This window comes from Neopelma chrysocephalum, unplaced genomic scaffold, assembly GCF_003984885.1.
Source record: "Neopelma chrysocephalum unplaced genomic scaffold, ASM398488v2 Primary Assembly neopelma1_23b, whole genome shotgun sequence".
In the NCBI taxonomy this organism is placed as follows: domain Eukaryota; kingdom Metazoa; phylum Chordata; class Aves; order Passeriformes; family Pipridae; genus Neopelma; species Neopelma chrysocephalum.
The window spans coordinates 7,791,171-7,806,841 of record NW_020897692.1 but is presented as its reverse complement, the minus strand read 5'-3'; the positions used below and the strand labels follow the sequence as shown (position 1 = coordinate 7,806,841).

The 15,671-nt window shown below is 38.1% G+C and overlaps 1 protein-coding gene across 5 annotated transcripts in view; it reads left to right on the top strand.

Moving 5' to 3' along the window:
• Positions 1 to 37: 37 nt before the first annotated feature.
• LOC113973719 (cytochrome b5 reductase 4) overlaps positions 38 to 15,671 on the top strand; it is a 36,003-nt gene continuing 20,369 nt past the window's right edge. Inside the window, exons 1-9 of one of the 5 annotated variants that reach the window (XM_027696188.1) lie at positions 38 to 139; positions 1,252 to 1,405; positions 4,213 to 4,313; positions 6,343 to 6,427; positions 10,484 to 10,525; positions 12,874 to 12,928; positions 14,596 to 14,653; positions 14,768 to 14,861; positions 15,450 to 15,482. In XM_027696188.1, the coding sequence (XP_027551989.1) occupies positions 65 to 139; positions 1,252 to 1,405; positions 4,213 to 4,313; positions 6,343 to 6,427; positions 10,484 to 10,525; positions 12,874 to 12,928; positions 14,596 to 14,653; positions 14,768 to 14,861; positions 15,450 to 15,482 (697 nt within the window). In that variant the 5' untranslated portion in view covers positions 38 to 64. Of the gene's footprint in view, positions 140 to 228; positions 381 to 756; positions 820 to 1,251; positions 1,406 to 4,212; positions 4,314 to 6,342; positions 6,428 to 10,483; positions 10,526 to 12,873; positions 12,929 to 14,595; positions 14,654 to 14,767; positions 14,862 to 15,449; positions 15,483 to 15,671 lie in introns of those variants that run through there. The other 4 variants (XM_027696217.1, XM_027696198.1, XM_027696225.1 and 1 more) reach the window with 4 other exon arrangements.

Genomic DNA, 15,671 nt, shown 5'->3' with positions numbered 1-15,671 from the left:
GCCTGCGCGCTGTGCCGGAGCTCCGCCCGGCCGCGGGAGCCCGGCCGCGGCCTGGCCCGGCAGGATGTTGAACGTGCCGCCGCCGGCTTTCCCCGCGCCCGGCTCCCAGCAGCGGGCGGCAGCGGGCGGCCGCAGCAAGGTAGGGGCAGCCTGGCCGCCGACCGTCGCTTTGGGGGTGGTGAAGGGCCCCAGCGCTTTTCCTGCGTTGGTGCCGCCTGCATGGCCTGGCCCCGCCCGGCGGGGCTGTGCTGGCTGCCGGTCGGTTCCCGGCTAGCGCCGGACACTCCCCTGGAGCGGTCTCGTACTCCAGCAGCCGCCGAGGGACCGCGGCAGGGCCCCGGATGAAGGGCCAGCTCGGCCATGCCGCTGGAAAACACTTGGTATTTCTCGTTTGAAGGCGGTGGTGGTAACGCTTCCTGCGCTACCGGCCCGGGCTGTTTGCCCTGTGCAGCGATGGAGACTTTCAGCTGGAATTCTTGCGTGCAGCTTATGCTGTATATGTTGAGTCTTCATCCTTGGGGGGGTTTTGAGAACACTTGTTGTCTGCAGACCTCACTTGGACAACAGACTTGTACTTAGACTGAAGTAGTATTAAGCGGTGTGGGTCTATGCTATAGGGTTTTTTCGCTTCTGTTTTTCCTGTAGTTTTGTAAGACCAGGGTTCTTTAAACGTGTTTTCTGCTGTTAAAGTTTGGATCAAAGGGGTTCACAGTCAGTGGTGGTGTTGAAAAGGCACTTGTTAAACATCCTGAAGATCTTGCTCTGCTTTTCAGGGCAGGCCATGGCCTCTGGTAAGCTACTAGTCACAGCTTTCTCTGGGTGAGTTTTCCAGTAGCTTTAGGGCTTGGGGAAAGTCTTTGTGAATGCTGTGAAAGTGAACTTTCCAACCTTGTCATACCTTATCATGATTTTCGAATTCTCCTTCTTTGTTGCTTGTAGGTTTCCAGGCCATATCTCAAAATGATGCTGATAAAAAATTTTTACTGATGCGGGCAGACTTAGTATCTTCAGTTTGCTTTGGGAAGAGTCTGAATGTTTGGTGATGTTCAATAATTTCTTTATCTGGGTTACTACCCAGAACGCTTCCTTAAGCACCCTTACTACTGAGTAGGGCTCCCAAATATCAATGAATAATATGAGTTAGGTTATTTCCTTTTTGTCTGAGTACTCCTAAGGAGCTTAGAAGAGTGTATTTAATGGCTTTTTCTTCCTTTAGAGTTTAGTGATGTTTGTACATTTGTTATTTTTCAGGTACCTTTAAAACCAGGAAGGAGTCTTATGGATTGGATTCGGTTAACTAAAAGTGGGAAGGACTTGACTGGTCTGAAAGGGAGGCTGATTGAAGTGACCGAAGATGAGCTCGCTAAGCACAACAAAAAGGAGGACTGCTGGATATGTATAAGAGGTTGGTTGTTGTGATATTGCTTCTGCATTTGTTACCCAGCTTCCCTTTTCTGTACTTAAAGAAGAAGCAACAAAACCCTAACAACAACAACAAAAGCCATACCCAAACCCAAACTATTCACCTTCAGTGTTTAGGCCGGGTGTAATCTGGACATAATTGGACACAACTCTGTTTGACTTGGAGATTTTGTATCACAAAGATATTCTTTGCTTTCAAACCTTTCATAAGAAGTGTTTCAAGTGGGCATATTTAATACCTATTTTATATTTGCATATGAAAGTGATAAAACACAAGATTGTAGGCAATGCATCAAATAACAAGGGCTTAGCAAGAATAAGGCATTGAAAATGCTGGCATGTAGTTACACTCCTCAGTCTTGGACAGTTTATTATCTTGTGCAGTTGATTGGTTTTAGTGATTACTTTAAAGCATCCAAATATATATAAATATTAAAAATGTTGCCTAAACCAGTAGAGTGGTTTTTGGAAAATAATTGTGCAAGGCCCACACACTGCTTCATAAAACTTAGCAATGCAAATGACAGTTACCATGTAAGGCAGTTGTAACCTACCTAGCATAACAAATATCTTTGTAACTATGCTCTTCTATTTATGATATTATTTTAGTTAAATATTAGCTCAAAAGTGGGAAGTGTTATAAGTTAACAGTGGATAAAAGATGGCCTGGAGCAATAGCTGTGGCTAGAAGAGTATTTTCAGGGCTGCAAATGAGTTCCTAATTGTCCTACAGAAAGGAGTAAAATCTTTGCTCTCCAGTTTAATAATCTAGAGGCTAAAATACATTAATACCACCTTAAATTTGTTAGGAAATAACAGCACAATTAAGAGGATCAGCACAGCTAATGTGACATTTCTGTTGGAAGAGTGGTTCTTTTAGTGGTAGCTTTGATCTGGTAAGGAACAGCATTGATATTTGATGTAATGTCATGGCTGAACTTCAGCAGAAGGCAGTCAAGAATTTCTCTTGGAGGGTGACTGTTTTTGTTGGGTGTTAAAGGGGATGAGCGTGAAAGTAAGGGTAAAATGTCATTCAGTACTGTCCTTTGGACAAAATAATAGGATTGTTAATGGTCTGTGCTGCTCTTGTACGTGCTAGCAAAGCTATAGTAGGAGGAGAGCTAAAGAAAGCTTGTTTAGTAAGGAGATCTGTTAATTTTTCTCTCTGACAGAGGGACATGGACTACTGCAGACAGAATTACTGCTTAAAATGCTTTTGTTTTGTTTTTAGTCTCATATTCTTCCTTGAATGCATCTCTAAGGTTGGTTTTCACAAGAACTCTGTCGAGCTGCTTCTGTATCTTTCTTTAAATTTTTCCATCTCTGCTTTTCCTTTGTTCTCAGATGACTAATATAAAAACATTGTAACTGAGAATACTGGTAGATTATCTGTAGACCTCATATGTGGACAAGTACTAAAATAACATAATTGTGTAAAAGCTAAATGAGGTCTCTGCAGTCATAGTTAGACTGTGTCTCTAAAGAGCAGAAATTCATGAGAAGAATGTGAAGTAAAACAAGAACAGAGTTAACTTTGATCAAAAATCCAATATGATAATCATCAAAGAAAGCTGTCATATGTGTCCCAAATTTATATATGAAGAGGGATGGCAGGGGACTTAAAAAAAACATTAAGAGTGTAGAAATGAGATTTCTTTTGTTTCTGCAAGTTTGGTGGTCAATTTGACTAATATTTGGGGGGTCTTACCTCTGTAGATACTTGTGTTTTATTGTGTGCAGTATTCGGTGCTGCACACAAGATGGCACAGTGAATACAGCCATCAGAAGAGCAGGTCAATAAAATATGCAAAGATCTTTCCTTTTTTGATTGGGATGGTTGTTCTTTTCAACTAGGATTGTCCCAAGTATGTCCCTGGCTCAGTGCTGAATGCCTATTTCTCCTTCTGATGTAATTAACATGCACTTCTTAATATCTTAAAAGCTCCTTCTGAAAGTACTGGCATAGTTCTACTTTTGGTAGCTTCCTGTTTTGATAATGTTAAATATGTTAAACTATTCTGCTAGGTAGGCCTGTAATAATCATGTTAACATGTAGTTAAATCTATTTATAGCTGAATTTTTCGGGCTCTAATTATCCTGGTTGCATAGCAACAGTAATTAGAGTTCATCATTTCAGACCTGTGAAGAAACATTGTTTTATCTCTCTGGAAGTGTAGAAAGAATGCTGACCCCTTTCACTGGGACAGATTTTGTACCAGAGGTGCAAGCCTTTAATGAGCATAAGCTATGTTAATTTCTTATATTGCTGAATCTGAAGAATGGAAGTTTTCTTGCTGATGGTGACAGTTTTTCCTTATGGAAGACAGTTTATTCCTTTAGGCATTTTATTCCGTAGATGATGGGTGATAGGGAAACAACTATGACAAGAATTCAGGCATAACTTAATTGGAAGGGAGAGTGAAAATAATTCCATGCACTAGCTGGCTCAATTTTATGTCTCTGTTAAAACCAGCCTCAGGTTCTTTTACCCCCTAGCTGGGATACATGATGTTCAACTTCTAGGTTGAAATCTTGACTCAGCAGATATCTTCAGACATTCACTGGGATAAGTGGTATGGCATTTTAGGATTGGCATCTCCGTATAAGATACCTCTTGTGCCCTACACAATTGTGTAGCTTATGTTTCTGTTTTTGCAAAGTCACACTATTTGTTCCGACAATATCTAGTGTTTGCCTTTACTCTTTAATGTGTGCTAACCTTTTCACTGGTTTTGGAGATAAGAGGCGTCATAGAAATGTTGCTCATGTTTTTATATTCCACCTTTTCAGGATTTGTATATAATGTCACACCATACATGGAATATCATCCTGGTGGTGAGGATGAACTAATGAAAGCAGCAGGAACTGATGGTACAGATCTCTTTGATCAGGTGAGAACAACTGGCAGCGAATGACACTGTATTGTGAAGAATGCATGTTTTCTGATTATTTTTAGGGCATTCCAGTGGAAATGGTGATTTTAACTTTTTCAGTCCTAAGGAAAGGCAGTGGGTTACTGCTCAGAATGACACGTGCTGAAAGAGTTTAAGCTTTGTACCAAAAGACACTAATGAAAATACCACTTTATGTTGTTGGAATGATGCTTCAATTAGACCCTATTTTTTAGCAGAAATAGCAATAAAGCTAGCAAGAACTTGAGATACCACCTTCTTAATAAATTGCTACAATGACTAATTGCTGTAATTTGAGAGACCTTTTTTCCTCAGAGCTTTCACTTTTTGAAAAATGCTTGTAGAATTGTCTATTCACTTGGCAACTGCATTATCGGAAAAAATGCTGAAGCTGCTATTAAGTGGTTGTGAACAAATCAGAAGACAGTTGGTCTCTTCTTTGTTTACTGTTTCTTTAAATATTTTGAAAACACTCAGAAAATAAACCGTCTGCAGCATGGGTGTGCTTTCTGCAAGGAATTGCTTGCAAACTTGGTGTTTTAAAAGCTGATTCACTGAGTTGGTATTTTTTAGAAACAGACATTCTTTGAGTCTCCTTGACTCACTAGGTTTATCTAATAAACTGAGAAAGAGCAGAAAGAAAGCCTCATCTGTTTCTGAAAGGAAATCTGTTACCTCCTTACATGTTGTGTGTCAGAGTATGTCATGCCTTTATTTGCAAAATGTTTTTAACAATGTAAAGATGTGATAATGTTTTAGCTTTGAGTTTATCCTTGGTTAGTCCTTTCAGAAATGAAGTGTTAGATTTGGGCATAATTCTTTGATTTCCATGTATATGGAGTTTTTCTCCTCAAAGTTCATCCAGTATCAAGTTGTGACCTGGAATTATGTGGCTGGGTCATAGTATGGTGTACTCGGAAACAAGAGTCTTGACATCAGGAATATTTGGGAAAGCTCCTCTAGTTGTTACTAACTGCATATACACGCTTGCTGCATTTTTTTTGTTTGTTTGTTTGTTTTGTTGTGGGAATGGAAAGCAGTGTTCAGACCCTTAAAATATGCTTTTTGCTTTTATTGTTTCCGGCTGATGTCTTTCCTTTTCCCAGAGGCATTTCTGATTTCCTCTCTGCTTTAGCATTCTGTGTCTGTTGGATATCGATCTTTTTAAGAGTTTGGTAGGTTGCTAATGTTTCTCAAATTTTTGTAAAAATTAATTGTCATTCATAATCCTTTATTTTTTTCTGTTATTTGTGTATGAGGAAACTGTAACTTGTGGATGGGATTCTTTATCTCACCTCCTTAGGTTGTTCAGTTCGAAGTTAATTTAAGTCTAGACACCATTCAAATTTGTCATGCAACACTCTGTTTCCTTTTTTCTTCTTGTGATGTTATCCTGGATGCCCTATCAGAATTGGCTTTTCTGCCATCCATTTCCTCTGCAAGTTCTCCAGTTCTGGTCTGTAAAGCTACTGCTTTTTCTTCACTTTATTTGACTTTCTAAAATAGGTAATATCCAGATAATTCAGTGATAGTAAGACAGAAACAAACAGAAATACACCAACTTAGTAAGAAGAGTTTTTGTGTCTAAACTGCTATTCTTTATGTTTGTTTCCGTCATCCCTTTTCCCTTCACTTGTCTAAACAAGACTAATAACCCTTGTGGTAAAGACAAGGTTTTTATTCTGTAATTGCATAGCATACATCATAAAAATACTCTCCTGAAGTATATTCTGTAGCTCAAGGTAATGATGTTCCGATACTGCAAAGCATAAATAAATGAATTAAACTATTGTGACATTTTCATGGTCCTACTTTTTTACCCTTGCTATCTGTGCTAGAAGTAAAAATAAGTACTGAATGATGCAATAATGAGTTTTAATGTGTTTAAAAAATAAGCTGCTAAATTAATTATATTAGTCACTGTACAAAAATGAACTTTTCTATTTCGGTGCATAGAACAACATAGTCAGATTTACCAATTTTGTGAAAAAATATTTTGTTAACATAGGTGCATCGTTGGGTCAATTATGAATCGATGCTGAAGGAGTGTCTTGTTGGGAGAATGGCTGTCAAGCCTATTGCTGCTCCAAAAGGTGAGACTTTTTAAGAACGAAATATTTTCTGTGATGCTTTATTCCAAATTTATCTGGAAATGATGAGAAATTCTAAATTATCATATTTATGAGGAGAGTCTCTATTCTTGCACAGAGTTGAAGGGTGTTGCATATATTCTTTTTTTTTTTACAGCAGACAACTGAGGATGAAATGTTTTTATGAATGAAGACTTTTTTAAGTAATGTACTTCTAAGTTTCTTCTTTTAGTCATTAGAAAATAGATGTGTGTCTTATGTGTGTGTGTGTATAGAAAGAAACTTTTTCCTCTCCATCAAGATCTCTCTTTCTTCTTCTGATCCCTGGGGACAAACTGTCATAGGCAGCTCTCATCTTGAAATAGCAGTATTTTCAATCTCATGATTTCAGCACTAGACGTATGTCTGGCGAGTTGCATATATATTGACATATTTGAATAAAATTTTTGGACAGTTATCCTTTCCAGAACACTTCATTGGGTCCTTTAGTTTGAATTTAATTAGAGAAACTTTTGCTGATACAACAAACTCTTCTGAACCAGGACAGCAAGAAATGTCGTATATTGTCTTAAAATGCTGATGATGATTTCCAGAGACTTTAATTTGCAGTATTTCTTTTGGTTTGTAGGCCACAGCCAAAAACTTCCTATTATCTGGGAAGCAAACACTGTTATTCAATACTGACCCTTAGCAAAGCTGCTATGAAGACATAGAAGAATTAATGTTTGCAACTATTTTTCTCCAGTTCTGTGGCATCCTTTAGTTCACAAATTCAGCCATCTTGTAGCTCTTCAACATCTGACAAAGTGCACTGCATACTTGCTTAGTGCTTAGGTCACATCCCCTTAGCAGTTAGGTTGAGTTTGGTCTGTATATGAAGGGCAATAGTATTTTCCATCTCCGTGATGCTAAGTAGCTAATTCCAGTGTTAAACTTTTGAGCTAAATGCTACAAAGTATGGAGAAGCCTGGACAGCATAAATGCCTCATGGAGTTGAGGCATTACACATACATTACTGCTACTTTGTCAGCTGAATTAGAAATTTAAAAGTAAACCTGAATTTTTCTGATTTCATTAATCTAACTTTTCTGCAACTGGAAGGAATTCTTGTGAGAGCCAGTCAATAAAACACAAACACGTCTTTTCCCCTGCCAGCTATGGCAGTCCATTTTCTGCTGTTCCTTTTTTCTGCTTTGCTCTTTAATAGGACTTTTCTATCCATTTTCCTGTAGTAAAATTTACAGGATAAAGGTTGCCAACTGTATAAAAACAGTTTTATTGCCTGTGTGTCTTTTAGCCATTTGAAAAAATGTAATTTCATTAATTAAGAAACTGATTACAGAAGCACAGAATCACTTAGGTTGGAAAAGACCTCCAAGGTCGAGTCCAATCTTTGACCGATCACCACCTTGTCAACTAGACCATGGCACTGAGTGCCACATCCAGTCATTTCTTGAACACTTCCAGGGATGGTAACTGCACCACTTCCCTTGGCAATTCATTCGAATACTTAACAACCCTTTCCATGACGAAATTCTTCCTGATGTCCAACCAGAACCTCCCCTGGTGCAGCTTGAGGCCATTTCCTCTTGCCCTGTCACGAGTTGCCTGGGAGAAGAGGCCAACTCCCACCTGGCTACAGCCTCCTTTCAGGTAGTTGTAGAGAGTGATAATGTCACCCTTTAGCCTCTTTTTCTCCAGGCTAAACAACCCCAACTTCCTCAGCTGCTCCTCATATGACTTACTCTCTAAATTCATCACCAGTTTCATTACCTTTCCTGGACACTCTCCTGGACTTTCTGAAATTCTTCGCAGTAAAATTCTGAAAGTTTATTTTATTCCTCTTCCTCTGTTGAATTATCAAAAAATGTGATTGGCTAACTTCACTATTAGCCAGCAATAATTCTAGTCTCACATCCTTCCAGAAGACCATATTCTGCAAAGTTTGCATTTGAAAATAGAAGAATAAGTTACTAAGTTAAGGTGCATGTTTTTGAATATAGGATTAAATTAAGTATAGAGGGAAGACAAAACTTCAAATTAAGGATTGCATTGCTTTCTTTTTGTGACAAAGGGTGAGTGTTTGCTAATAGGGCAAACATTGGTATTTGATGCTTGGTGCAGTCTCAATACAGAGCTAGGAAGGTAGATGTAGTTTTTTGGGGGCGTTGCTGGTAGATTTGTCATTCAGCTTACGTTTTGTTTCCTATGTTCTGGTGGGTTTTTTTGGAAGATGTTGCGATGATTTGCTCGCTGAACTGCTTGAGAAAGGTGACACTTGTCTTTGCACAATTGAGGTTTTTTAAGAAGAGTTTTTTGAAAATACTGGTGATAGTTAACATTTTGCCGACTTGTATTTTGGGAATGCTGCTTTATGCTGTGGTAGCAACTGACAGGAAATTCTGAAGTGTTGCTTCTGTAGTGTTACAGTGGATCTGTGCACTGAAACATGTAGTGTTTGTACATGCTGAGAAGGCCAGCACAGTACGCAGGTATGTAAGAGATGATTTCAGAATCTCTTTCAGCAAACCTGTACAGAATTAAACTGTTTGCCTTCCCTTCAGGGTACTCAGCTGTAAACATTAGCACAGTTTGTTGTCTGGTATTTTTTAATATTGCTAATGCTTTGCATAGACACATCAGTATACGTCCCTGTATTACTTCAGTGATTACTTAGCTTGGGAGTCAGAATACATGTTGTATTATTGTTAATTCAGTGAAATTAGAATGAGAGCTGTGGTGTCATCCAAGGAAGAGAGGTAGGGCTCTGCTTTCAATATGCCTCACATGGTCCTTAAAATTGTAATGCCAGTTTCAGTACACTGTGTTATAATGTAGTGAAATGAGAGTAGACTTCTGAATGCAAAAAATTACCTTTCATTAGAAATAAGTTTTTGTGAATGACTTGCTATCCTGGCAGAAAGCTTAAAGTAGTGTATAGCAGAATTTGCAGAGAAATTTTGCCTCAACCAAGAATTTGTGGAGAGTTTTCTTTTTACCTTATAATGGCACAACATGAAAGCTGCTAATGAAGGTAATTCTTGATCATCTCTCAATTAATTTTGCAATACTGTATGCTTGATGCTTTGTTCTAGGAGCCTTCCTTAACTTCTCTCTAACGTTTTTCCTCTAACACTGGCTGGTGTGATGCAGAGCACTGGGAAGGATTTGGAAGAACATATGAGAAATGTTCCCACTTTGGTTTTTGTGAAAGGGAGCAGAAAAAACAGATTTGTTTCTGTCCCTTCCCCAAACCCTGCTCTCATATGAAAGAATATAAAATGGACCTTCATATTGGGACATTATGAGATGCACAATGTAGAGAAGGGCAGAAAGGGACCTGGGTGTATCTAGAAGGCTAGTTTCCCCACAGATTTGCTGTGAACCAAAGGATATGTGGCTGCAGTGCCTTTCTGATAGAGTTGAGCACCTTGTATATAAATTGACACTGTGATTCATCCATTTGGTACTTTTTTTTTTCTGCTAGCTTTTTTTTGAGTTTTTTTTTAATAGTTGCAGCATACTGTAGATTTAATGAAGAATTCAGATACTACCTTGACAAATAAAATCATTTGGCAAAAAAAGCTTATAGAAAGATATTCTTTATCCTGTGTTTCTGCCAAGGGTTGGGTTTAGATTTCCAAGGGTTGGGATGGTCAGATTCACATTCTACTATGTGATGTCATGAGGCAAGTGTCATTGGAATTCTTAACAGATTCAGTAAACTTGTAGCTATGAAGTTTATAGTTGTACAACATAATCTGTGATGTTTGTTTTGAAGTGCCAGAATTCTTGCATTTCCTGTCTTTCAGTGCTGTGCAGCTTCTGGCATTTGTAACATACTGGTTTTTCAGTTAGACATAATCTTTTGGAATGGTAATCAGTGCTACATTTATTTGTCACTTCCTGATATCTGAAGTGTCCTGGTCAATCTGTTAATGTTTTGGAAGGTTTATTTGGAGATTCTTAGTTTGGCTAATTTCTTCAGCATGATGTGTGCAAGTACTGTGCTGTAACTTCTTAACTGTCATGCTTGTTGCTTTTTCTTAATGCTTTTAGAGATTTCTTCTACTCTGTCTGAAGGGAAGAAGCAGCTCAATGGTAAGTATTCACCTGGAGCAAAATAGGGAATGAATCTTAACTTATTTGAATATTATTGAATGAGCGGTGTTTATCCAGACTTCTCTCTGTATTTGAATTAAATACTGAGGCTCTAGTGAACCATGGAAATTTCAAAAGGCAAAATCCTAATGAGGTGTTGTGAATTCCATGTCTGAAAGTATTGTAAGACTGCAGTAGAGTAGTGTAGATAAGGGAGGTAAGAGATGAACAAGTAAGTTCAGCTTGTCTGCAAAGTGCTTGGAAGATTTTCTGCAAAGGTCTTTTCTATCCTGTCTCCTGTCAGGTCTCCCATTTTTTTTGTTGCATCAATTTCTTTTTCTTCTTTCAAGGTGCAAAATTGTGCATTTTCTTTTGAGCTTCATGGAGCTTTTGTCAGTCCATTTCTTCAGTCTGTTTGTGTCCCTTTGAATAGTAGCCATAACCTTGCATGGTTTGGCTGCTTTCCATGATTTGTTATTGCTCATGTACTTCCTTAATGTAGGACAGTGTGTTCCCTGTAGGTTGCTAACGACAGTATGAAACAGTATCAGCATTCCCTAGGGAATGCCAACAGTAACTAGCCCCTAGTGGGACTTTGCATGCTGATCACACCTTTTGTGACTGTCAGTTCTACTAATTTTCTATCCAGGCTGTAATCCTCCTGTCAAACCCAGCTGTTTCCAGTGTGGCTGTGAGGATAATATGGGAACCCTTATCACTAGACTTGCTGTCCCACGGGATTGTGCAAAGCAGTTCCTAGAACAAGCTGAAGTTTGCTCCCTTGAGATGCAGAGTTGTATTTCTGCTGTTCATCTGGTTACCTTAAACTCTTTCATTTCATACATGCCATCAGCCTTTGGCTTCACCACCAGCTTTCCTTTATGATCACCATGAACCAATACAGTACTTTGCTTAATTGATCACCTGAATCATTGTCTTTTTATTGAATTGTTAATTCTTGTTTTCATGTAGCATCTTACAGTATTTCAGAATAATTCATAAATAACTTTGTTTGCCAGAATGTTCTGTTTTATTGTGGCTGCTTATATATTTCTGTTGACCTGCAAAAGCAAACTGGAGTGTGTATGACCATGAATTCCTGTTGACTGTGGGGGCCAACCTAAGCATATGATGTGTGTCCTCAAGAAAGGCTTAGCCTTTGAGAAGGCTTTTATCATTAGGTGATTGGTTTTCTTTTGCAATGATCTGACTGCTCTGCCATTTAGCTTCTTGGCAGCTACAGATGGTGTGTACTTAGGAGTAATTGAGGATCAAAGAATAAGTAATTTGACTGAGTTTTAATTGCTTTGGGTTAATTCTCCCATCTGGATGATCAAATATTTTCAACAGATTGGATTGGACCGGAGTGGCTCTCTTTATTTTTATCTACTTTCCACATGGTGAAGCCACTCAATTACCATGTTTAAGGTTGTAGTCCTACTACAAAACTTACTGACAAGTAGAAGATAGTAATCTGGGTAACTGAGAATTCACGTGCTAATTATTTTATGCATAGCCATTTCAAGTTTGCAAGGTTTGCCTTTGAATGGGCTTGGAACCAGCACTTACCAGCTGTTCAGTCTGCAGCTTCCTCCATCATTATTCTGTTTAACTTCTTTGTGTTAAAACTGATGAAGGGTTGCAGTTGCTTTTATCTATCTCTGTGCTCAAGTGTTTGCCAAATATTTTCAGTTTCTATCATGCCAGAGATTAGTACAGTTAACATTTTGAAAGACTGACCAACTGTTGCCTCCAAGCAAAGGCCTTGTCAGACTGCTTTGTGAAGTTTAATACTTAGAGTAGCTGAATTCTGTGAAAATTCCTAGGAAAGTGCTAAGTTGAAAGATTAAGGTTGATATCTTTGCTTAACTGACTGACGTGAAGTTTTACTTGTGAATTAGGTTAGATCAGACATCCCAAATTGAATTTATTCATCTGAATTGTATAAACAAATAGTTCTGTTAAAGGGAATTTGTTCAGATAACCTTGTGCTTCACTATCACAAAGTGTAAAAGCACAGGGTAGTAACAGGTGAAACTGAGATCAAGCCACATGTACCAAAAGGGCTGCAGACACAGGTACTGTGGTGTATGGAACTCTTAATTTCTGAAGTAGAACTTCATTTTCTAGGACCCTGCTCTCCAAGACAAAATGCTGGATAAAAACTAAATTTAAAAAGTACATGGTTATTTTTGGCTGCCTGTGGAAATAAAGCCATTAAATATTGCTCAGGGATATTTAGAACATTCAATTAAAAAAAATAAAACCAAACCCTGAACATATCTGATAAGTATTTCTATTAAGCAAGCATCCCAGCAGCTATTTTGTTGACTGTCTGCTCTTTGTAGGTATGCTTCCTGAGAAGAAAGTACTAGCTTCTTCCGCTAAAGACTTAACTCCGAGGTAAGCCTTTGTCTCTCATTGGCTGTTGAGCATTCTATTTAGTAATTCTGTGCAATTCTTAGTACATGCAGGCAACTTCTTTGATGGTTAGCTCTCAATGTTTCAGCTAAATGAGTATATGTCATTACCATCCTCTTAGAAGTAGGAAAGTTGAGGTTCATGTTTAAACAACTTGCCAAAGGTCATATAGGCAAATCATAGAATCACAGAATCATAGAATCAGCTGGGTTGCAAGGGACCTCCGAGATCATCAAGTCCAGCCCTTGATCCACTACCACTGCGGTTACTAGACCATGGCGCTAAGTGCCACATCCAGTCTGTTTTTAAAAATCTCCAGGGACGGAGAATCCACTACTTCCCTGGGCAGCCCATTCCAATGTCTGATCACCCTCTCTGTAAAGAAATTCTTTCTAATATCTAACCTAAACCTCCCTTGGCACAACTTGAGACCATACCCTCCTGTCTTGCTGACAGTTGCCTGAGAAAAGAGACCAAATGATTATTCTTGGCCTGCTCAGTTGATTTCTAACACTTGTGCCTCCTTGCATCATATAAAAGTGTATCACTTATATTTGCAGACTCCTCAGGTTTGCTTCTTGAGGAAACTTCTAGAAAGTGATTCCATCTGGGCTGATTACTTTTTTTGACTTTAGTTAATTTGTCCACAGATGTACGTATAGCCATGCCTTGAAAATGTGCTTCATTTCAAGCTGGAATATAGTAAAATGTGATAGTTGTCTTCAAGTTTCTACAATATGCAAAGCAAAGCAGGCCCTAAAATCTCATTGTGATACGCCTACTGTTGTCACTGAGGTATCATTTTACTCCATGGTGCCTTGAGTCAACAAGGTTCAGTTTCTCACTTGACACGAAAATCTCCTGTGAGTGTGTGATCTCTGGGCTAGTTACATGCAGTCAGAAAATGTTGTGGCTTGTAAACAACTGGAATGTGGTTTATCTTCTGAAGTGCTCCCCAAACCTTGCTGCCTTTCTTCCCACGTGTGTCTGGCATATTCTGGATGTGACTGGAAGATGTGCAGCCTAGAATGTGTTGACTGTCAGGAATGTTTGCTGGAGGGATCATCCTCCCTCTCTGCCTGCTTTTCTGGTCCAGTAGTCTAAACAGTAGATAGAAGTTACTTCCTGGCAAGTGTAAAGCCATACAAATAATTAGCATCTGAAGGCTTTCCTTTATTTTACCTTACCTGGATTTATTACAAGGTTTGGACAGCATGGGAACATAGGAATGAATGTAAAATATAGATTCGGGGAGATGAAGGGAGATGGTTTTCTGATATGTGCCTCAGATCTTTAACTCTTGGAAGCCACTCTGCCTATTTAATGCTTTTGTCTGGAGTCAAGATTTTAATCATCTCCTAAGAAAGGTTCATATACTGCGAAGAGGGTGCATATGCTTTTTAAGTAAAACTAATGACATATAATTTTAACTTCAATTTGCTAACTATCAGGATGCATAATTAGACTGTTACTTTAGTAATGTTTACAAAATTACTGGCTTTGGACTTATCTCTTCAAAAATAGTAAGTAATGTATTTGGCTTGTAAATTCATGAAAGATGCTTTTCTGGAAGACTTGAATTTAAATATGTTTTGATATGCCCAAAGAAATTATATATTTTTTTTGCTATTGTATTTTTTGTTTTACAGTTATGATTGGTTCCAAACAGATAGTTTGATCACCGTTGTCATATATACTAAGCAGAAGGTAAGTGTATTTTATGAAAAGGAGAATTACAACATCCAGTTGTGATCTAGCTTGAATTCTGGAAGAACTTTATAAAAATTGTTGTGGTTTTTTTTTCCCCCTTGACTGTGAAAGGATATGAATGCAGAGTTGGTGATAGTTGACTGTCAAGATAAACGATTAAGGGGGGAGATCATCGTGGATGACTACTCATATCTTGTAGAAGTTGGTAGGTATTGTAATTTTGCAGTTGAAAGTACTGAATTTTCATTCTACTTTATTCAAACCCTCTCATTAGACCATATGCATTTTATGTGTACTATTTAATATTTTATTCCTTTTTCATTTAAGATTATTAAAGTACCTTGATGTAAATTAATTACATTGTGTATCAACTCACATCTTCATTTGTTAAATATGTACTAAATGTTTTACACGTGGTCTAAAGTGAAGTAAGAAATCAATTTTAAAGTTGTGTAAAATTTTTCTTCAAGTGTGTTTTTTATGGTTATTAAAATGGTCTTATTCAAAAGGACAAGTGCAATAATTTACATAAATGGACATTAGTAGCTTTATATGAGCCATTGTTAAAAGTAATGGGAAAAATTGTGCCTTTATGTATGAGGCTTGTAGAAGTCATGAGTAAAATTTCAAGGCCAAATAAAGATGCATAGGTTTCTAGGCTCATTAGTTCACTCAGTATTCCTAGACTTACAGTGTAGATGTATACATATGTGTGTGTGTATATATGTATATATGATGACTGGAATATAATTTTATTATTGCTTAACACAGAATTTGTTTGTCTTTATTTCAGACTTGGATCATGCAGTTTCAGAAGAAGTGGCTGGTAATTTCTGTCTCTTGCAGCACTCTCTATCTCTTCTAGGATAGTCCAGTCAGGAGTTGAACTTCAGGGATCCTTGTGGGTCCCTTCCAAGTCACGATATTCTATGATTCTAATATCAGAATGTGGAACTACAGTTTATTTTTCTGACTCTTCAAATACATTACAGTTTTACTTACCACCAGGTCCTGA